Below are 24,151 nucleotides of genomic sequence, written 5' to 3' on the forward strand. Positions count from 1 at the left end.
AAGTCAAGATGTTCAGAACTGAAAATATTTTCCTTTCCAAGACCTGTTCTTCATTCTTCTTCATTCATTATTTTTGTTAGCAACACCATCATTTGACATATATCCCATTTTTAAGCCTTTGTCATTTCCTATTTATGACCACCCTCCTCAAAGAGGAAGTACATTATTTCCTCCTCTCCCACAAGTAGGAAGAATTGCTTAAACTCATAAAGGCTACAAAGATTTTTCATTTTCTCTCATCTCTTACTGCCACAGAAATGTCACATGGCTTGGAGATTTGAACAGGACTTAGCCAATCACAGAAAGAGTTAAATCAAAGAAAGTTAAAGGGAGAGATACTGGGCTCTCCCTTCTCTAGTGGTAGTGACAAATGGTAGCAAAGATGAAAAGTGGCCAGAAGCGATTTTGTACTAGTTCCAATGGCAGTGACTGAGATATAGTTTGCCCTCTCAGACCCTAGGGGAGAAATAAAAACAACAGGACTATCCAAAAAGTTTAAAGATTGCTCTTCATTTTTTTTCAGCTTACCCATGTGACTAGAGTTACAGTAAAAACAAATGTATCAGTGAATATGGAATTATTTACTTCTTTATCCCCCTCCTTTTATCATCCCTCAGTTGGTTATGTCTGACAAATGTTTTTTAGCTCATTCCTATCCTTTGATATGTTAAATTTTAACTCACTTAATTTTACTGTTAATAGATAATTCGTGGCTAACCCAAACTCATGTATTTCTTTGTGTTCCTTTCTTTGCAATGAGAATCCAGTGACAGTTCTAGTGGTTTTTGCACAGTCATTGTTTTGCAAACCTTCCTAGTTAAGGCCTGAGAATCACAAGGTCTATTGTCAGAGAATCTCTTTCTGATTATAGGTATATGACTTATGAGGCATGTAACCAATACAGTATAAAATTATATGCTCCCAAAAGCAAGATTTTGAACGGGAATTTGGGACTTTTCACGTTTAAAACTAAAGAATCAGAATTTCATTGTGGACTGACAAATAGGTCCCTGAAATAGTAATGGAAAGACAGAAGGCAAAGTAATTGTTTTCACCTTAATCCTTTGCACATTATTATTCAGTGACCCCCTAGTATTATATTTTCTTAACCTCTCCTAGCCAATCAGTTACTATCTGATACCAAAGCTATCTGATACTAGGCAAAAATTCAATCACTGGAACAGAATACTGATTCTATAAATACAACTAAATATATAGAAAAGGTTAGTGTTTTTTATATACCTGTTTATGCTCAACTTTAAGGAAAGGAATCATTCATTATTCAGTCAATGCTGTTAGGAAAACTGTGTAGCAATATGGCAAAAATAAATTTAGATCCATATCTGATACCATTTGTCACAGCTTCTTCTGTATCAACAAGTTAACCTTTTAAAAGTTAGAAGAAAAAGAATAGTATATTTATCCAAAATGCAGGAAGAAAATTAATACTTATTTATCCAAGAAATTAAAGATTTACTTCCATTTTACATTTAGTTTTTTTGCATTTACTTCCATTATACATTTTGCTTCCATTATTTACATTTTTGTATTTATATTTCTGTATTATACAATTTTGTATTTATGTTTTACATTTTCATTATCATAGAATTTATATTTACTTCCATTCTACAATAAAACAAAACTCAAAAGTTATGAGGAAGAAAAAAAGAGATTTGAGAAAAAGATTACACAAGATCACCAAATCTGAGTTGGATTAGAGCTTAGAAATTGATTATAGCTTATACCTTAATAGGAACTCCCTCTTCAACCATCACTGGCAAATTGTCATCCAGGCTCCACTTAGACACCTCCAGTAAAGAAATATTATCTATATTTGAATAACAAATCTATCTTTGCTATAATAGAATCTTCCTGTTCTGCTTTTCATATCTATTATTATAAAGGGACCCTTAATTAGCTATCTACAATTTTAAACTATTTTTCATTCTTCTCTATGTGGTCAACCAGAACAACTTTAATCCCTTTTTCCACCATCATAGCCCTTCAGGTACCTGGGCAAACAGAGAGCCACTGTGATCCCTATCAGTTTTCTCTTTTTCAAGTTAACCACCAATTTCTTTAAATAATCCTCCTATGGCATCGATTTTCATGAAGGAAAATCAGAATAAAAATTACATAATTTATATGGAATTGATATACATTTATACAGAAGGATTCCAAATTCCATTTGACAAATAGTCAAAGGATATGAATAGGCATCTCAGGATATCAAATAGGAATGAATGTTCAGTCATGTTAATAATCAAGAAACACAAAATAAAAGAAGTACCAGGTATCTCACCACAAAAGCCCTATACCATGTTTCATTGTGGTTGTAGAAGTAAAACCAAATCTCCATAGGTTATGCCAGTGACAATAGCCTCTGGTAGGTCCCACCAAGATGAAAAATCATTGAGCCCAGACCCTGTAATGAACCATATATCAGTTGTTCAAAGACCAACCTAGCCAAATACCAGGAAGCTCTTCAACAAGTTGTGTAAAGAATGATTGATTTTCTGGCCACAACAACTTTTGAAGAGCATCTATTAAGTTATAACAGGATTGCAATCTGCATCAATGGAAGGAGTACTCCTGCCAATAAATTACAGCTCTTTGAAGTGTTGAAGTATAAATTATCACCTCATATCCATCTCATTTTCAAAAATAAATAAAAACCTAATTTGACATACTATGAACAGCTACCCTGAAGCATTTCTGGTGGGATTATGAACTAGTGCAGTTTTTCTGGAGACAAGTACAAAAAATTCATAACAATGGTCATACGCTTAACTCAGTAATCGTATTACTCAGGATAGACCTTCAAGAATTAAAGGTGGTCAGAGAATACTATATGTAGAAAGCTACTTATGACTGTTACATGTAATAGAAAAACAAAGAAACTTGTTAACCTAAGTGAGTAATAGTTGGGTAATAGCTAAACTGTGTGGCTAAACAAAATCTAAAATGCACTGACCAAGAATGTGGTACTGGAATAATGAGTACTCTAGAATTTCCTAAAGAATGAGAACAAGAAAGGAAGCAAAAGAAGAAACCCCAATTGTGAAGTCAGGAAACTCAGTACAGGAGAACTTGAGTCTAGGTAGGAACTGAGATAGGAGAAAAGCCAATGGCATTTCCTGTGAGGAGAGCCTTGGGGGTGGAGGGAGGCCTGGTGTAATAAATCAAGTCATTGGATCATTGGCTGCAAAAAAAAATAGTGAAAATTCAAGCTAAATAAAATGGACCTGGGTCTCAAATGAAAGAATAATCTTAGTCAGAAAATTAAGGGTAGAAAAAGAGAACTCAGTATTAGCCTAGATGTAGGACTAAAAATGGATTAGTAAAGCAGCCATTACCTACCTCTGTGCAGAAACTATATATTCTACTGAAAATGCTGTAAAATGTGGATTCTGATTAATAAGCATATACCCTATAAGAAACTAGAAACCATTTTGTATTGTTACAGGTAGAAGAAGCCTTGATTGACCACAAAAGGGAAAGAATTCCCTTCCATTGGGGCACAGGTATTACAATCAAGAATCTTGGAAGGGTGGATCAGTGTGTGTGAAGTAAAATATTTAGGGGACCATGATCCTGTGCACCCCAGTGGCAAGACATGGAAGTCACAGAGTCACATGTCTACTGGTTGGGCCTATGTCCCCCAAGGTAGCCAACATCCCCCAAAGTCATCATGGAGGGAGGAGCTATAGGTTCAAAAAGACAGTGAGAGAAGTAGAGAGCTCTCTTCTCTGGACTAGGCTCTTGAACTAACTGGCTTTCTGGGACTTCTCTCTCCCTGCTCTCTTACCTCACCAGGCCATCTCTGACAGGCACAGGCTTAAAGGCTGGCTGCAATGGAGAACTGAATTTTTACATAAAGTTAGAAAGGCTGAAATCAATTACTCTCTTTCTCTCTCTCTCTTTACTAAGAACACTTACAAATCTAGTAATAAGCCTCCAGATTAATTTTTGTTTATAACAAATGGAATCATTTAGGGGTAAATAACATTAATAATCTAGTGTTTGATAAACCCAAAGAGACAGAGAACTTAGCAAAGTATAAAATGAATAATTTTGATTATATTAGATTTAAAAGGTATTCTTTTTACAAACAAAACCAATGCAACCAAGATTAGAAGGGAAGCAAAAAACTGGGAATATTTTATGACAATTTTTTCTAATAAAGGTCTCATTTCTCAAATGCATTAAAAATGGAGTCAAATTTATAAGAATCCAAGTCATTCCCCAATTGGCAAATGGTCAAAGGATGTGAATAGGCAGTTTTCAGATGAGGAAGTCAAAGTTATCAACAATCATATGACAAAATGTTCTAAATCACTCTTAATTAAAGAAATGCAAATTAAAACAATTCTGAGGTATGATCTCATACCTATCAGATTGGCCAATATGACAGTAAAGGGAAATGATAAATGCCGATGTGGATATGGCAAAACTAGGATACTAATGCATTGCTGGTAGAGTTGTGAACTGATCCAACCATCTGGAGGGCAATTTGGAATTATGCCCAAAGAGCTATAAAAGAATGCATATCTTTTGATCCAGTAATACCGCTATTAGGTCTGTATTTCAAAGAGATTTTTTTAATGGGAAAGGACCTACCTGTACAAAAATATTTATAGCTGCTCTTTTTGTGGTGGCAATGAATTGGAAACTAAAGGGGTGTTCCTCAATTAGGGAATAGATGAACAAACTGTGGTATATGATGGTGATGGAATACTATTATGCTATAAGGAATGATAAATGGGATGATTTCAGAAAGAACTGGAAAGACTTACATGAACTGATGCAAAGCAAAATGAATAGAACCAAGAAAGTAATGTGCACTGTAACAGTAATACTATGGAATAATCAAATGTGATAAACTTTGCAACAATGCAAAGATTCAGAACAGTTCTGAGGGACTTATGACAAAGAATGCTATCTACCTCCAGAGAAAGAACTATTGGAGTAGGAATGCCAATAAAAGCATATGATTTATCACTTGTTTATTTAGGAATATGTTTTGGGGTTTTGGTTTTATAAGATTTTTCACTTACAAAAATGAATAATATCAAAATACATTTTACGTGATAATACATGTATAATCCAGATTTAATTATTTGCCAGTTCTGGGAAGAGAGAGGGAAAAAGGGAAGGAGATAAGTTGGATCATATAACTTTGGGAAAGTTATTCAGAAATTTGTTATTAAACTAAAAAAAAATAAAAATTTTAAGAGTCTTTGTCTATTTCCGAAAGGCAATTTGGAACTATGCCCAAAGGGCACTAAAAGACTGTCTGCCCTTTGATCCAGTCATACCACTGCTGGGTTTGTACCCCCAAAGAGATAATAAGGAAAAAGACTTGTACAAAAATATTCATAGCCATGCTCTTTGTGGTGGAAAAAAATTGGGAAATGATGGGATGCCCTCCAACTGAGGAATGGCTGAACAAATTGTGGTATATGCTGGTGATGGAATACTATTGTGCTCAAAGGAATAATAAACTGGAGGAATTCCATGTGAACTGGAACGACCTCCAGGAATTGATGCAGAGTGAGAAGAGCAGAACCAGGAGAACATTATATACAGAGACTGATACACTGTGGTAAAATAGAATGTAATGGACTGCTCTACTAGTAAAATGCAATGATCCAGCACAATTCTGAGGGACTTATGAGAAAGAACACTATCCACATCCAGAGGAAGAATGATGGGAAAAGAAACACAGAAGAAAAACAGAAGCTTTATCACATGGATTGATGGAGATATGCCTGGGGATATAGATTCTAAGAGATCACCCCAGTGCAAATATTAATAATATGAAAATGGGTATTAATCAATGACATATGTGAAACCCAGTAGAATTGAGCATCAGATATGGAAGGGTTTGGGGGAGGGGAAGAATATGAGTCTTGTTACCATGGGAAAATATTCTAAATCATCTAATTAAATAAATTTTTCAAAAAAAGAATCTTTGTCTAAGTTCTGGTCAGTAGTCCATGGATGTAAGGGACATGATAAAAGAGGATTTCCCTGTCACTGAGGCATGGAATTTAGTCCCTCAACCTTTGTTCTCTTCAATAAAAGCAAGAAGTCCTGCCCACAAAAGTGCAGCTGATGAGAGCCCTAGTCCTAGCCTTGGACAAGGATTCACTGAAACAAGAGGTTCAGTGACCTGATCCTTACTTTCTCTAGAAAAGACAGAAGGTGGCAGGGAGACTGCCAGTTAATAAGTAATCATGGATCAGGAGCAAGTCTGTCTATCAACCTCTTTCCAACCATCAGAAAGGAAGAAGTGCCTCAGTTCCAGCTTCTGGCTTCTTAACTGCCTCCTGACCAGATTCTCTTTGGAATCTTCTCTTCCTCTGGTTGTATGAAGATTGGATTTAGAATTATCTTCACAGTTAATTGGCAATTCATTCAACATTCCATCTCTTGCTTTTTCTTGCAAAAGCCATCTTGTGCTGTAATCTTTTCTTTACACTATTCAAAACCAAAAGGTGTCCCCTTGATCTCTTTACTCACACTTGATTCACAGCTTGGGGAAAAGATAACTATTTTAATGTCAACTCAATCAGGATAATACAAAGGAAAAACTGGCAGGGAAAGAATGGGACAGGAAAGTGGTGGAAAGGGGGTCCCTGTCTCTATCTAAAACCCTTTTCCCTCCCACCTCGAGTTTGGTGGGAACTCAGGCTTTGGCAACCTAAGTCCCCTGAGAGAAGGTCAGGTTGGCTGACCCTGGTTTTGGCCCGTTGGCCACAGTTCAGACCCAAGGCAACAGGAGCTGAGGTAAAGTCTGACAGATTCAAAATGTCTTTTCTCAGGTTTCTCAGGTCTTCAATCGTCTTTTTCAATTGGGAAATGTTGGGGGGAAGGATTTCCAGTCACAAGCAGGAAAAAGTGGGTAACCCTCAGGAGAAAGTTGTTTCTTTTAATTGTGTAATTTGCTTTCTTGTCTCTGTTTATTTCATTATTCATCAGTTTATAGGAGTTCTCAAAATTATTCATTTATATATTATTGATGTTCAATGTATAACCCAACTATTTGATTCTTCTTTACCAATTCATTGTTGGTTGAGTCTATGTGGATGTTGGTTTTTGAGTACCATTTTGAATCTTAGCTGTTTCCTAGGTTCCATCCAAAAGCAAGCTATTTTCACATACCTTTTCACAAATCCGATGGCATGTAACTATTGTCAGTCATTAATATTAGTGAAATGATTTGAACTTTTCAAAAAACATTTCTCTGAGTTTTTAATCTGCTTAGACCATATATGAATTCTCTTCCTTTTATTTGATGAGGAAGTATTCATCTTTCTTTTGCTGCCTTGGGGTGATAACCTTTATGTCTTATGAATATTGTATAGTATTTGTTAGGATATTTTCAAACTCTCATGCATTTTACTGTTCCAACAATACTTTAGGACTTAAATTATATAAGTTTTAATTGTTTTAAACACATTCTTCTCAATGAGCACTAACCTCAGAATTACAGTAAGACTCATGATTCCAGCCTGGACTGAAAGGGTAGTGGTCAATTATGGGACCCATTTTTAACCTGCTCTATTTTTTCCCATCTAAGATGGCTTACCTCTCCTTATGCCATCTAATGATCTTCTGCTCTCATGGGGCACATCATATTAGTGGGGGACTTAGAGCAGATATCTGATTGACTTGAACCCTAAATTCAGAAGTCCTAAATTCAAGTCATCTACAGCTTTACCTTATGAGAATTGGAATGTGACATATTTCCAATAATTGAATGTTCATGGTGATTATTCAACCTAGTACTACAATAATTTATGACTTTTTATAATAACAATCACATATGCAATGTACTTTTTGTAATCATGTTAGTTCATAGTTCACTGTTCAATAAAATAATAATACAAGGCAACACAACTGCACACAGAAATTGTTTTAGCCCTGTATATATTATCACTCCAGAAATAAAATTACAACAAAAATTATATTTTGAAATACAATGATACAGATATTATTTGAAACAACTTAACTGGCCTACAGACAAATTTGCATTTAAAAAATATTGTCAAATTGCATCCTACAAGAAAAAATCTTCAATATAACCCACCATTGTGAAAGTTACAAATATAACTTTGTAAACAAATATGGTGATGGATTTGCAAGTGAAAGAAATTTATACTATGAAATATCACAACCTAGCTTTCTCAGGAAGAAAAAATGTCAGTGGATACTGAATCCTGAGCAATAACTAGATCAAAGGGTAATAAGCCCACTCAAAATTCAACCCACCATTATACTCCCACAAACGCAGCACCTCTCCAATGTCTTAGCTTCAGAATCTTAATAGTCTGGTGAAATTTTGTTGTCTCAATTAGCTAATTCCACCCCACCTCAATTAGCTTGTTGGCCAGCAATCACAATAGAGCTAAGATCATATATCTAAGATTCAGATATTGCTAGCATTTCTCTGTCTCTTTTAGGTTTAAAAGCACTTTGCATATGTTAACTCAGTTGATCTTCCAAACAACTCAGTGAGGTAGATGCTATTTATTAGCCCTATTTTACAGAGGTGGCAACTGATGAAAGAGGATAGGTGATTTGCCCAGAGTCACACAGCCATTAAGAGTCTGAGGCAGGATTTGGACGCAACCATTCCTAACTCCAGGTCTAGTTCTCTGTGTACTGCATGACTTGTTCTTAGGCAGATAAGATCATTTAGATCCTATTACTAGTTCCATACCAGGATATACTAGGAGGGCCATGACAAGTTACAAGCAAAAGGTCCACAAATACTATCCCATATGCACATACCCACACACTACATTTAGTATCCATGAGAAAAAATCATCAAGTAAGTCCCAGGGCACCAAAGACTCCTGACCTGTGCATTTATGCACACCTGTCATTGCTCTCATAACAAAATGCACACCCAAGCAAGTATTCACAGAGAAAGTTGTCTTAGTTTCTGCTCCTGATTTTACCCTGCCTCACTCCCTACTTCCCTAGTACTCATGTAGCCCATGGCCCTCCAAAGGAAAAATGTCAGGGATTAAACTTTTTTATCTCACTTAAACAATAGTTATGGATGCTTTACATTCTCTCTTCTGATTTCTTCAGAGATGAATGGTTCTCATTTCCAAACAGGGAAAAGAAAAAAAATTATCTCTCACTATCGCAAGTAACCAGTAGGTTAACTCCTTTGTCCATCAATTGCCTTCCCCAAAACAGGGGAGGATCACTGTTTGAATTACTGTTTTGGTACATAATCATTCCATTGATTCACTATGATGGCATTCCAACTCAAAATGCCCCTTGTTCAGCAGCTCCCTTCCTTTACTTCTCAAATTTCTATTTCCTATGTCAGCCACTGTTCCCCTTGGAACATAGTGAAAATATGTCTCTTTTTTAAGATCCTAATGTTCAGTACTTCCCTCATCAGTGATCAAGGAAGACTTCTGCTCCTACAAAATCTATGCAAGATGCTGAGTACTCTGACATCTAGGCTCTAATACTTGGGTTTTAGAGCAATGGCTAACAAAGTGACTGTCTACTTTCTTGTGATCTTGAATGTGTTCTTTAGGTTCTTACAATGATTCTTAGTCTGATCTTAGAGGTATATCCAGAATCCCCTGTTCCTAGTAATGTTTTGTTATGATATGGGGGCTAGGAACCTGTAATCCTCCCTGCTACACCTTAGAAATTTCCTGTCAGACAGGATGTCCTAGATTCCACACAATGACCTTCTTTCCCACTGTTTGGAGCTTCTTATATGTCCAACATACCTTATAAATCTCACCAGCATTTTTTCTTATACTTTGCCTGAGATGAACAGAATAAATTTTCTAAATTTTGTGTTCCCTGCCTCCTTGAAAAAAAAAAGTAAGATTTTTTCCACTCTATAAAAAATATGTCTAAAGAAATACATGGAATTATCATGAATAGCAGTAGAATTAACTATGCTGCAAATGAATCATTTGAAAGAACATTATATGAAAATCTTTTTTTCTTGCATTGTTTTGTGAGGCAGCATGGTATGTGTGGTAGAGAACAGGCCTGTGTCAAGAAGATCTGGATACAAGTCCTCACTCTGGCACGTATTCACTTTGTGATCCTAAGCAAGTCATTGAACATCTCTAGACCTCAGTTTCTTATCTATAAATTAGGATATTAGAATAGTTGGTCCCTGTGGTCCCTCCTACCTCATAATCTATGATACTATTAATTTAATTTAATGAAAAATTCTCTAAAACAAATTGGCCTGCTTGAGAGGAAGGGTAAAAATTCCTACCTCCTACTGAGGAAAAAAGAACACTAATAAAATGAACAGATTATATAATCTTTTTATTGACACCAATACTCTACCTGGTTTGCCCACAGCAGTTGCCACTTAACCAAGATAAACATAACATATGCTATAAACTTTATACCACCTACCTCCTTGCAAATTTTAAAATTTTTCCCTTGTATTCTAGTCTATGAAAAGTCATATGAAATTTCTAGAACTAGAGTCAGAATTAAATTCTCTAGAGAAGCACACTGCCTAAAAAGACCATTCCCGAGAAATATTTGGAAAATAAATTCTTTTGCAAAACACAAATTTAACTGTTTTCAGAAGATTGATTAAATATTCCAGTGGTGGGGGGAAAGCATCCAAGCCAGGATTCCTAAAACAAGGTACTCCAAAAAAAAAAAAGCCAATAGAACCATGAGTATCCTTGTGGTCACTGACACTGATTTTCTTCAGAAGATCATTCTTGGTCTCATAGTTTTTCTCATAGCCAGCTTGACATCCTTATTCCTCAAACTGTAGATCAGGGGGTTTAGCATAGGCACTACAATTGTATAAAACACAGAGGACACTTTTCCCTGGTCCATAGACCCAACAGAAGAAGGTTTGAGGTACATAAAAGCTCCTGAGCCAAAGAAAAGAGAAACAGTGACTATATGGGAGCTGCAAGTGCTAAAGGCTTTAGACCTACCCCCAGAAGAGCTAATGCGGAGGATATTGGAGAAGATGAAGGCATAAGATGTGAAAATGGTGGAACTGATCATTCCAATGTCAATGCTAGCAACAATGAAAGCCACTAACTCATTGACATACGTGCTAGTACAGGAAAGCTCCAAGATGGGGAGTATGTCACACATGTAGTGGTTGATGATATTGTTGTCACAAAAGGACAGTCTAAGCATGCATCCTGTATGGGCCATGGCACCAGCAAATCCCAACACATATACGCCAGTCACTAATAGGAAGCAGACCTTAGAGGACATTGTGATAGTATAAAGTAATGGGTTACAGATAGCAATGCAACGATCATAGGCCATGGCTGACAAAAGCAAGGATTCAGAAAGTCCAAAAAAACAAAAGAAATACAACTGAGCCATGCACCCTGAATAGGAGATGACATTTTTTTCTGACACAAAATTCATTAGCATTTTGGGGGTTATGACAGAAGAATAACAGAGATCTATGAAGGACAGGTTGAAGAGGAAATAATACATGGGAGTGTGAAGATGGGAATTCAGTCTAATCAGAATAATCAAGCCAAGGTTCCCCAGCACAGTGACCACATATATCCCTAAGAACAGGAAAAAGAGAAAAAGCTGCAGCTCTGGTTGATCCGTTAAACCTGCAAGAAAAAATTCTGTCACTGAGGAGTCATTTCCTGTGGCCATTCTTCTCTGGGAAGTATCTGTGAGGATAGGAAAAAAAGAGCTATGTAAGAAGTGAAAACATATTTCACCACCCATTAGTCAAAGGGGGAATGCACACTGGAAGACTCTAAATGTTTCCCTTTCTGGCTCTATTAAGCCAAGCCTGTCCTTGTTGTCAACAGAATTGACAATGACCAATTCTGTAACAGTCTCTGAGATAAACTGTTGCCAAAAATAAAAAACAAAAATACTTTCTGACCAAAGTAAAACCTGAAACTGCTGGAAGATCAAGGGAGTGGGAGAGAAGAAACGGTTTCCTTTCTAATCCAGGTACTACTGTGTGGTGAGATTACCCAGAACTCTTAAGCTCTCTTGTGCAGGAATTTGTCAAGACAGGAACCAAAACCAATGGCCCCATTTTTGGAATAAGGAAATAGGCTCACTAGGATGCTTACAAACTGAGAACTCCTGGGACCCAGGACAGCCATCAAGATTCTCTCGCCTTGTGGCACATTCACAAAGTTCTATCTATGCCATGAAGTTAATTATCTCTCTATATTCTCCAGGGCACACTTACCAATCCACTTTAATCACTTCTAGAGAAGAGGCCTTTCACAGAGCTTTGGGTTCCCATGGTCATTGCTTTAAAAAGAGGAATCAGGAGAGACTTCTAAAATTCACCCTCATTCTGGCTGGCACCATCAGCAGTGGGCTTTCTTGCCTCCTCACTCCCCAGGTTCTTGAGGAAGTGGCTTTGGTGAGATTGGCAGTGATGTTCCTATAGGTTCTAATTCAGTTATGCAACCCTGGAGGCCAATCTCTGAGATTCTCTAGGAGATATTGAGCTAAGAAGCACAACTGTAAAGTATGGCTTTATCAGTCAGTTTCTCTTTTTATTGTTCTGATAGTCAGCAGATGACAGAACACAGGAGACTTATTCTGGGTCTCAGGATCAGAATAAAAACTCAAAGAAGTTTTCCTATGGTCCCCAAAGAGGAAAGGTCCTCTAAGGAGTAGAAACTAATAATTTTGTATGTTACCCTTGGGACTTTGAATTTTACATTGGCTCCACAGGGAGTTAATCTTCTACTCAAATTCTGGTTGCACACCAAGGACTGCATTACCAATGAAAATTAAAGAATAGACTTCTCTGATTTTCTTATGGTTTTTTTCTTCTGGAGGTTAGGCTTAACCTAATGGAAAATCCCATGCCTATTCTAGATGCAGAAGGACCTTCACAAGTCACCAGGTCCATAATTCTTAGCAGAAGAAACTCTGCAACATCTTTAATAAGTAGAGATCTAGCCTGTGATTGAACAACTCCAGTTATGGAAATTCGTTGCCCAATGAATCACTTATCTGATTTTTATGGGATGACTCTAATACTGAAGATGTTTTTTCCTTAAAATTAAACCAAAACATGCCTTCCTACATGTTCAACCCACTGGCTTTAGTTCTACACTGGAGTCACAGAGTAACATTAATTCTTCATTGACGTGACCCTCAAACATTTGAAAAGTGTTCATAAACTATCAGCCTAAAAGAGTCTTCTAGAAATTAAGCAACTTCTGTTTCTTTACATCATCTCAGAAAATGTTTGTTAAACACCTTTTACATGAAAGATCCTGGGCATTGATCCTTGGGGGACCAATATGGCCCAGACCTGGTCCTCAATAAACTTACAATATGATCGAGAAAAGGCAAGTAAACAAAATAACTGATCCATCGACCTCTGGGGATGAGAGTAGCAACAAAATGGAGCAGCACTATTCCAAGAACAGTGCTAAACTGCTCAAAGCTGAAATTATTTTTGTACTTTTAATGTGGATACATAGAGAGAATATGTTGAGAGAGGTAAGTGAAGAGGAGAAGTGGTAGTAAGAAGTAAGAGTGATATTAGCACTGACAATACCACTGCCAACAATTAAGCAAAGCCAAGAGTGATAAAATTCCAGGACAGTATCATTGGTTTACCTCCTACTTGTATGTCTGTTCCTTCTCAGTCTTTGGTGTACATAGGCAGAGACCTCCACCACAAACAGCTCATGGATCCTTGAACCGGGATAAGAGAAATCAAGGCTCTGTCAGAGAACCTCTTCTCTTTTCTCTTTACTATCTCATGTGGAGATCTCATTAGCTCCTATGAGTTCAGTTATCTCCATGCCTATGATTCCCAAAACTAGATCTTTCTGATTCCAGGCCCAGAATGCTATCCTGGGATTCAGATCCCTTCTCCTGCACTTACTAGTTCTATAACCCTGGGCAAATCACTTAACCTCTCTCTGCCTTAGTTTTCTCATCTGTAAAAAATAGTAATATCTGCCTTATAGTGCTTTGTAAGAAGGCTATGAAACTATTTGAAATCAAATAAGCCAATAGATCAAAGCAACACTAATAAATTCCTTGGTTTTCATCAGGTAAGATCCATAAATTATTGAGGAAAAGGCTGGCATCTTGAAGTCAATTTTTTAAAGTTACATTTAAAGAAGTTAACTTTGATATAATACCTGTTAATGTACACCTAACACACAGTAAAATTATGACAACAGACCCAAATAGTGTCCAATCAAAAACTCATACAATATTAAGAATCAGAAGACTCGTGGCAATTATACAACTAAGATCTCGAAGCAACTATAGAAAAGCTAGCACTTCCTCATCAAAAAAGAATAAAGATAGATATTTTGAGAGTATATTCTAAACAAATTAAAATATAAATATTTTAGATCAAATAGATTTCATAGAGCAACAAGCTAATAACAGAGCAGCTTGGTCTCCCACAGACCAGTTCTGGACATAGGGTAGTCTGAAGGATCTACATCATAAGCAGTGAAAGCGCTTTAGCTACAGAAAAGAGAACAGAAAATGCCACAATAAAGAGCAACAGTATGGCTCACAACTACCCCAACACCAGGAGTAGAGAGGGGTATCAAGTAGAACTTTAAGCCCAGTCTAATGCCTGCAGAGGAATACCCAAGGCAGAAATCCCAGACCAAAGAGGGGTTTACAGTTTTGTGACTCTGAACCAGCAAGGAGCTTTCTAGCTAACTGATATGGGTTAAGTCCAGCAGCAGTCTACTGTTACTCCGACCCAAGCCCTGGGGTCAAGAACTTGCAAAGCCCAAGCCAGAGAGTCAACAAGATTTTGCCATGGGTCAGACTACTTTGGGAGAATTGAAGTTTTCAGATCCCCAGCCTCAGCTATCCCTTGAAATCGTGGAATAACAATACTCAAAACCTTAAGAAATCAACAGGATCAATCCAAACTTTCCCTCCAGAATTGTTCAGAATTTGACCTTAATATGAAAAAAAAAAAGAATCTTACCTTAATAAGCTGTTATGGTGTCAGGAATGCTCAGGATCCAAACCAAGAAGAAGAAATTTTTAATAATCTACAAAAAAAAAACTCAAAGTAAAACACAAATTGAATACAAATTCTTCTAGAATTGCTGGAAGAGAAAAAGCAAGAGGTTTTTTTAATGATGTTTTAAGAAAAAAATGTAAAAGAAATATAACTAAATATGATTTAAACACATGTAATTGGGGGGGGTCTAGCCACAATTGACAATACCTAGCAAAAGAAATTAAAATGAGGTAAGAACAGGATGAGGTAAATGTCATTCTCATCTTCCTATTTATTACTGGAATGAACCCAAAGATGCTTTCAGAAATCCTATGAAAGTTGAGTTTATTTCCCAATACTTTCCTTCAAGAACCAAAAGCAATTATTTTACCTGCCTGAACAAAAGTATTCAAAACATTAAATGACAGAGAATTGAGAAAAATTATTTTCAAATCACTTCTTTGACCTTTTTTTACACATTCCTTTGCTCTTGAGAACTCCAAAGAATGCCCCCCTCTCCAGAATGATAAGTAGAAAAGGAAGATAATGAAGTTTATCTTGATCAGGAAAAAAAAACTGGTTTAGAATAGATACATTACTAAATACGTGACTGCCCTCCATCACCCAGGTAATAGGGAAAAGTTGAGAGTTTTGATTGACCACCTCTCCTTTGGCTATTTACCAATTAGAAATGTCTTGGAATATCCAGGGAGGGGCTGAATAATGAGCTCACAAAGTATCTCTTTGTGGATCTCTGTGAGGGCACTTGATCTTTTGATTACTGAGAAAATCATTTGACTATATTAATTATTCTTGACTAGTCAATTAATAATGTAATTTATCTCCCAGAATTAATGCCTCCTGGCATTTCTAACAATCACAGAATAGTAGGATAGTGACTTGTCCCTGTACTATTTCTATTTTGAAACTCTTTTGAAAAAGACAAGAATAGGATAATAACAATAACAAATAGCTAACATATGTGTATACATTATCTCATATGTTAAAGTCTCATTCTGTAAGGACTGTGTTCCAGAAAAGGGTAAGCCCATGATGAGAGAATTTTTCACAGTTTCAGTTACATTTCTGATGTGTTTCTGGTTCTGAGACTATACCCAATGACTTCAGCAAGTGTTCTGAAAGAATAAACATAATAGATCTACTACCATGGAAAGGGCTGCTCCTTCCCTTGTCACTGTTAAGGACCATGACGAGACAATTCATAGGCTCAGGGAATGTACCATCACTACTATCAAGTTATTGTTTCAGCCAACTAATATCAGAGTAGCCATCCTTTCCTATTTCAAGGTTTCAAATTATAGTCACCTATAATTTCATCCACTCTAGAAGTCTAAAGTCACCCACTCTAGAAGGATCATTGGATCAAAGATTTAGATCTGGAAAGGACTTCAAAAACCATTATATTCAAATATTTTATTGATTTGGCAAAAATTATTCTCAGAGGTTAAGTGACTTGTTTAAGGTACAAATTGAATCATTGGAGCATCAGAAGAATCTCAAAGCTATACAGCTAGAACATAAGCATAGTTTGAAGTCCCCTGAAATGTGGCAGTTTCTGGATCAACTGTAATTCTGAAAGAATTAGACACTATAGGCTCAATAGTATCATCCCTAAATGGGATGATAGGGTATGGCAAAAAGGTGTCTGTCAGACTCCTTCTTAATTATCTACCAAAAGAGAAGGGATTGATAGAAGCAACACAAGGTATTAATTCCTCTCATTCTTAGATCAGAGGAAGTTAACAAGAAGGGAAAGAAAGCCAAAACTCCAGATCCCTTGCCAACTGCTTGTAATGATTCACCTTTCTCCTAGGATCCATGTCTGTGCTCAACTCCAAATTGAGATAATATATATATATATATATATATATATATATATATACACATATACATATATATCATATATATCCATACTGAAAGCTTTACCAGTAAAGAGAGTCAGTTTGGACTAAGGTGGGGGTGGGGGTACAAACCTAAAATCATCTTCTCAATCCAATCTAAATGACCATTTGGAATTGAACATACTGAATTAAAAAGGGTCTAGCCACAGTAGACAATGATAAGCCAACCTTCAATCTTATGTCCTATTTGGGAACCATCTCTACTTGCCAGAGGTAGATGTAGCTCATTCTACGATCCCTCTCCTTTTAAATAGCTAGAAGCTAACAAAATCTGAATATGATCGAGGTGAGTCTCCAAGATATGGGAAAGGTATTGCTGCATCATCTAAGTTTTCTAAGGCTATTTCTCTAACAAGTACATGCCTTCATGCCTTTCCTAATCCACCAATGGATGTGTCTATGAGCCAAGGTATTCCTTCTCCAGGTGTCTTCTTTTGACTGTCATGTGTACTATCCTATGTAGAATGGAACCACTAGCCTGGTAAAGGCTGATAGTATGCTGAGAAGGATTTTCAGGGACAATTTTGTCTGCATTTCTTTTCCAGTACAGGTTCTAAGGTTCCACCTCATCACCCAAAGGATATGGTTTGAAAGCCAAGACATAAGTGGAGCTGGTAACAAAAAAAGTATCTAGCAATCTTAATCATCAAGGATTTATTAACATTGAGTTAACTAGCTTTCCTTTATTCTCTTCCTCCTGTAGCTGACACAAACATTCCCAATAACTTCCCAGTCCAGTAACTCAGATATATCCATGATGGGAAGCCCAGCCTGGACCTGGGGAATAGCTCTACAAATTGACCTGTGGAGGAGAATAGGAATAGGGAGTAGGTTCTGTGTTTCCAGGGATTGGGGAAAGGGGTTTTTCTTCCTTTCTCTGTCATTGGTAGTTTGGGTGGCAGAAATGATGCAGAAGTAAAGATGGCTAACAGTGTCAAAATGTTTTTGACAGAAGAATCAAGGATTTCATCTAGGGCATCTACACAATCTTCACACTGAATGTACAGATCCAACAGAATGGGGAAGAGAAGCATCAAAGAAGGGCAAGTAGTATTCTAGCATGGAGAATGCCAAGAGCAAGAAACATAAACACAAGAGTAAGCCCCAGATACCGAGCAGAATTTTCCAGTGCAGAATTTGGGATGGAGGCATATTTTGTCTGTCTCTTCTTAATTTTCAGAGTATCCCTGTGCATGAGTCAACAACAGGCCAAATTATTGGAGATTCTTCTGAGCATGGAAATGGTTGGTCTTAGCTTGAATTTATTCTTACCTCTATTTTCAGTGCTCTCCACATGCTTCTCCTCTTTGTGTTGAACAAAGTTGTTAATATCATCTGCTTGGTCTCAGGATGCCAAGCCTGACATATGAGGAAAACCTCAACCATTTCCAAGAATCAGCAAGATCATTATATATTTATCTTTTGCTATATTCCCTTTTCCTAATTCAGGAAACATTTGTAAGTCTATTCCTAGTCCATCTTATTAACCAATTGGTCAGTCTCTTGTACAAATGCCATAGTGATTACTCAATAGTGAAAGGAATTGACCTTACTATGGACTTGTTCTCTGTCTTCCTCATAGCAATATAGTCTTCTTACAGCATTATTAGCTGCTTCTTCTCCATCTTCTTCCCTCTATTCATCATTAGTGTCAATGAAGTAAAGATTTCTGGAAAGTCTACTTCTTCCAGTTGCACCTCTTCCCCTCAGTGATCTTCATAAGCAACATGATTTTTTCACAAGATGGTCTACCTGCAGCCTGCCCTGAGCATGAGGTGCTCGGCCCAAAAGTTTCTCTTGCCTCACCCATCTCTGCCAAATTGAAGATTGTTGCAGCCCACTGAGTTGCCTCCAAAGAGAAGATGGCTTAGAAAAGGAAATGTTAGTGTCTGCTTCCAGTTTCCCACCTCCCCACTCAATCCTCCAGGAAAACTAAGGACCTTCTGAACATTCCTATAATCCTCTGTGAGGATATGGAATTTTATTATTTTCTTAAAATTGTAAGCCAGAATCTTTTTGTCAGGTGTCTGTGGATTTTAAACATAAGTCTAAAATGATCATGGAATTTTCTATATTAGTTTTCTAGCACTTGCCAGTCCTATATCTATACTGATTTGAATTCTTTGACTGTCCCCCCCCCTTACTATTCCTCTCCTTCCTTTCTACCACCCTACAATGAATGAATTTTATAAATACAATTGCTGCTCATTTGTTTTGTTGTGGGTCAGGGTTTATTTGTTTTTGTTTTCTGTGAAATCTACACATCAGATATGGAGTAGTCTCCCTGCTAGTCCTGATTGCTTCTTTCTGCAGCCTTCACAGTCTGGTTCTTGTAACTCCAGTTAAGATTTCATCCCTCCTGTTTCACTGAGGAAAAAAAAGGCTGAAGAGGTGAAATAGTTAGGGATCAGACCTCATAGCTAGATATGTTGATTTTGAGAGATGATGTGTCCCTATCTCTTTGTTTCCTGTGTGAGGGGGGATGAGTAATATTCCCTAATATTCAGGGAAAGTACCATTAATACCAAATGCTCTGTAAAGGATAAGTTAGGGTTTGTGACCTAAAAATCTATATTAATTATTGGTCACCAGGGGATATCCCAAATAAAATACCCAAGTCAGCTTGAAATTTACGGTGATTTTAATTAATATAGAGGAAAGAAATTAAGAGAGAGAGAGAGAGAGAGAGAGAGAGTGAGAGAGAGAGAGAGGAAAAGAGTTAATTTAAACTGCTGTAGCTCAGGCTGAGCCAGACAGGAGTTCAAAGGCCTTGGCCAAGCCCCTGAGAGCCAAGGGAAAAGGGAGTCAGTCTTATCACTTACCATGTGACTGTCTCAAGGCAGCTGTGTTAGGGAGCTCGTCCAGGCTCGAGTTCCAGGATCGAACTGGCACCCAGGCCTGCTCACAGGAAATGACCAGCCAGATCCACCTCTCTGGGAAAAGACCCCGAAGAGAGGAAGTGAAACAAAATATATGGTTGGTCTTACATCACTATCCTGTGTCTCATCTGTACCAATGATAGCTTAAGTTTCAGTTAGGACAACCCAGGGTTCTGTCAGCTGTTTTCTGCACATGTTGGTCAAAGACTATCGTCCTGAATACTTAATCCTTTAGTATGGGTATAGACATTCCTGATTTTGTCAGACTAAGTATCTTCATTGTTACAATCAGGAGATTACAACTTTATCTTCCCCTAAAGTACAGTCTAAGTAGGGTGGAGTAATTTAGAGTTCCCAAGATATTTCTGATTTTGTTAAACTAAGTATCTTCATTATTAAGAGCATTTACCACAAGAAGCCTAATTGATAGGGAGATAGTTTTGCAAAATGTTGATTTAAAAAATAGGACTTGATTTTTTCATGGAGTTTATAGAGATTGACTTTTATCTACTCATTTAATATTTCCCAAAAACTACTTGCTGAGCTTGGAATTGGTGAATTCACTTTTGTGTGTATAAAGCCTCTTTATGTATTATTCTTGCTATATATGTTTAGTAAAGGGAGAAAGATTAATCCAGATTCCAAACAGTATTCCGTGCTAAAAAAATTAATGAAAAACAATAAAACTATGTTTTATTAGTTCTATATTGGCTTCACATTAAAAAACTTATAAGGAAAGGAAAAAAGATAAGCAACTTACTCAAAGCATTTTTTTAGACTTTGAGGTGGGAGGTCCACCAGGTAAACTCTATTGGTTAGGAGATGAACCTCTTCTCTGCCATTTTCACAAGAAAATGCTAAATAAAAGGCTAGAATTATCTACAGTATGGATAGGGCACAAGTTTGTTTCTCGGGGGGAAGCACAAAGCATACAAATTATACCCAAATGAGAATTTGTGCACAAGAATTATTTGCAAAGCATGTGGTTAAAAGGCATCTTGAGCTATTTAAATATCTCAGGTATGTGGTCTTGATAATATACTTTGTTCAAGGTAATGCCATTTCTAGGACCTCCTTGCTACTGTGTGGGAGTTGAAGGAGATATTTAAGCCATGGTAATTGGAAAAGTCATGATTTAAATTTATGGAATTTTTTTCCACAATAAAATTAACACCTTTGTGGGGGATTGCAGAGGGGCAGCATTGCTGTAATTAATACAGAGTGAAGTCAGAACCAGGAGAAAAATATATGCAATGATTATAATGGTCCAAAAGAAAAATACTGAAAGTCAGTCAAGTTTCATTGTTGTTATTAGTCTGACTGGAAGAGATTGCGAAACTTATTTTCTCCCTTCTCCAATACCCACTGACTTGAGAAATAGAGAGCTAAAAGTATAGAAGGTTACAAGACTAGTAATTGAGGTTACTATGTGTGTAATTGGGATCTGTTTGCCAGAACTCTATATCTCAGCATCCCACTTTCATTCTCATCATAAGTCCTTAAGTTTTGGAGATAATGTTTGTGTGTGACCCTGCCCCCTCTCTCTCTTTTTCCCCTAATCAAAGCTGCAGAAGCTAGCTTTTTGGGCAGGCAAGAGAACTTACATGGGTTTACTTTTTGTCAGATAATTAGGTTTGAATTTCTATTTCTTTTAGTTTATTTTATTTCTATTTCAAGTGATTATTAAGAAACTTTATAAATATAATAGTTGGGATTACTGATATTAATTTAAATCTTACATAGGTTAACAGATTTGATTAACAGTTTTTCTTTTGTACAACATGGGATTCAAGTAGGGGGTATATTGGTATCAACTAAAAAATTTAAATTATAAACAGCATCAAATTAGATAATACACTAACATGTTGAATGATAAAACCAAAAATAAAAAAACTCAACACCTTAGAACAATGGGATAAAAAATAAAATGTAATAGTGATACCTGTAAACCAATACTCTATGTATACAAAAAATCAGCCGTACCTGTACAGAATGAGGGAAGTTTTATAAAAAGCTTAGAGAGTTACAATCAATGAGTCACCATACCAGTCAATAAAACATGACCTTGAAAATAACTGATGTAATTTGGTGGGTAAAGAGTTGCCCACATATGATATCATCTGTGTAAAGACCTCCAGGCATGGAACTCCTTCCACCAATGCAGGTCAGCAACTTCTCTGGAATTTGTAGCCTTAAAGCATTGACTAAGACAGGGAAAGATTGATGAATTACCTGCGGTCACAGAAGCTAGAGGCATAATTCCTGACCCCAAAGAAAGTAATATATCCACTTTGCCATGTTGCTTCCTAATGCTGCATTGATAGAAAAGTATATTGTCTAGGACTGGAGAAAAGATAATCCCACTCTACTCAGCCCTGGTCAAATACTACCCAGAAAAGCAGAGTAGCATAGATCTGTGTAATCAAAGGGAGAACTATAGCATGACTGTGTATAGTATAGTAAGGAGAATATAATCAACCAATTAGAGGGTAAATGGGTAGGTCCTATATGGCCCTCCTTAAGAGAGCTACTCTTGGTGCTTTTTTCTAAGAAAACTATATACTCTTATTATTAATATTTTTAGCGAGAACAAAAAAATTTTGATATCATTAATAATTTAAATACATTAATTATAATATCATTTTAAACTTCTTAAAATATATTTTTGCATATATTTTATGTACATATGTACATAGTAATACATTATTTAATTTATAAATTAGTATAAATCTAAGGGGGACATATGATCAAAAACATTTTAACTAATTGAGGTACACCATCTTTTTCCCTCCAGTCAGAGAGCAGTCTATGTAAAAGATTAAAATCAGTATTATTGTGTTTTATCAATTAAGTTTGCCACCACTGATTACAAATCACCATAACAGATATAATAATAATGAAAAAGTAGAAATATTGCAAGAATTACCAAAATATGACACCAGCAAAAGGTTGAAGTTCACTGAAGACTCAGGTTATGGTTAGCATTTTTCATAATATTTTTCCCTCTCAGAGTTGATTTCCCTGAGATTAAGGTTTAAGTAAAAAAAAAACCCTCTCTTCCTCTCCTTCTTATAGGAGTTTTCTTCCCCTCCCCTTCCCATGTGAATCTTTGTGTGAGAAAGATTATTCTATTTGGTCTTTCTTTACCCCCTATTTATACATTACATTTCCCCCACATATTAGTATACATAGATTGATATAAATGTAGTCCTTATAGAAGAGAATTTGAGTAAAAGAAGAAGATAGCATTTTTTCCCTTTCCTTAATATTTACCTTTTCAGGTATTCCTTGCTCTTTGATTTTCGGTATCAAACTTTCCACAGAGCTCTGGTCTTTTCTTTGCAAAAAGTTGGAAGTCTTCTATTTTGTTGAATGCCCATACTTTCCCTTGGAAGTATATAGTCAGTTTTGCTGGGTAGTTGATTCTTGGTTGGAGACCCAGCTCTCTTGCCTTTCTGAAGATCATGTTCCATGCCTTACGATCATTCAGAGTAGAACTTGCAAGGTCTTGTGTGACCCTGATTGGCATTCCTTTATATCTAAATTGTCTTTTTCTGGCTTCCTGTAGGATTTTTTCTTTTGTTTGATAGCTTTGGAATTTGGCAATTACATTCCTGGGAGTTGTCTTTTGGGGGTTTAGTGTAGAAGGTGTTCTGTGAGCTCTGTCAGTGGCTGTATTGCCCCCTTGTTCTAGAATCTCTGGGCAATTTTCTTTGATTATATCTTGTATCACCATGTCGAGTTTGGTGTTTATTTCTGGCTTTTCTGGGAGTCCAATTATTCTTAAATTATCTCTTCTCCCTCTATTTTCCAGATCTGTCACCTTGTCGGTGAGATATTTTATGTTCTCTTCTAATTTCTTGGTATTTTGGCTTTGCTTTATTAATTCTTGCTCTTTTACACGATCGTTGTCTTCCAGCTGCCTGATTCTGGCCTTTAAAGCCTGGTTTTCCTTTTCAGTTTCATCACACCGGTTTTGTAGATGCGTGAATTTCTTTTGCATTATTTCCAACTTTTCCTCCCAGAAGGCTTCCATCTTTTTGGTCATTTCTGATTCAAATTCTTCATGGGTTTGTGGAGAGTTTCCATTTCCTTTGGAAGGTTTCGGAGCATTTTCTTGAATATCTTCTTCTATCTCCTCTGTATTTTGTATTTTGGCTCCATAGAATGTGTCCAAAGTCTCCCCTTTCTTCTTATTTTTCTTGGTATTTTGGGGATTCTGTGCTTCTGTGGAGTTTGCCATCTCTGAATGTGGAGGATTAGCTTTTCTTGTCTCTGTCTGGTGTTCAGAGGCTTTGGTCCTGGGCAGATTGTCGGTTCTATGAGGTTTCCCTGGGTTAAATTGAGTATGCCTCACTGGAACT

The 24,151-nt window shown here is 36.6% G+C and overlaps 1 protein-coding gene and 1 pseudogene across 1 annotated transcript; one reads left to right on the forward strand and one right to left on the reverse strand.

The window, feature by feature from the left end:
• Positions 1-8,174: 8,174 nt before the first annotated feature.
• Positions 8,175-11,949, reverse strand: LOC100017532 (olfactory receptor 145-like). The gene has a single exon (XM_056794541.1). The coding sequence runs from the start codon at positions 11,737-11,739 to the stop codon at positions 10,729-10,731; it is 1,011 nt and encodes a 336-aa protein (XP_056650519.1). The 5' UTR covers positions 11,740-11,949; the 3' UTR covers positions 8,175-10,728.
• Positions 11,950-17,829: 5,880 nt separating this feature from the next.
• On the forward strand, positions 17,830-18,752 carry LOC100617530 (etoposide-induced protein 2.4 homolog; annotated as a pseudogene).
• Positions 18,753-24,151: the final 5,399 nt, after the last annotated feature.

Source organism: Monodelphis domestica, chromosome 4, assembly GCF_027887165.1.
Source record: "Monodelphis domestica isolate mMonDom1 chromosome 4, mMonDom1.pri, whole genome shotgun sequence".
NCBI classification, from domain to species: Eukaryota; Metazoa; Chordata; class Mammalia; order Didelphimorphia; family Didelphidae; genus Monodelphis; species Monodelphis domestica.

Bases quoted from the DNA above. Each gene is read 5' to 3' on its own strand.
- LOC100017532 (XM_056794541.1), bottom strand. From the start codon at position 11,739: ATGGGTGGTGAAATATGTTTTCACTTCTTACATAGCTCTTTTTTTCCT.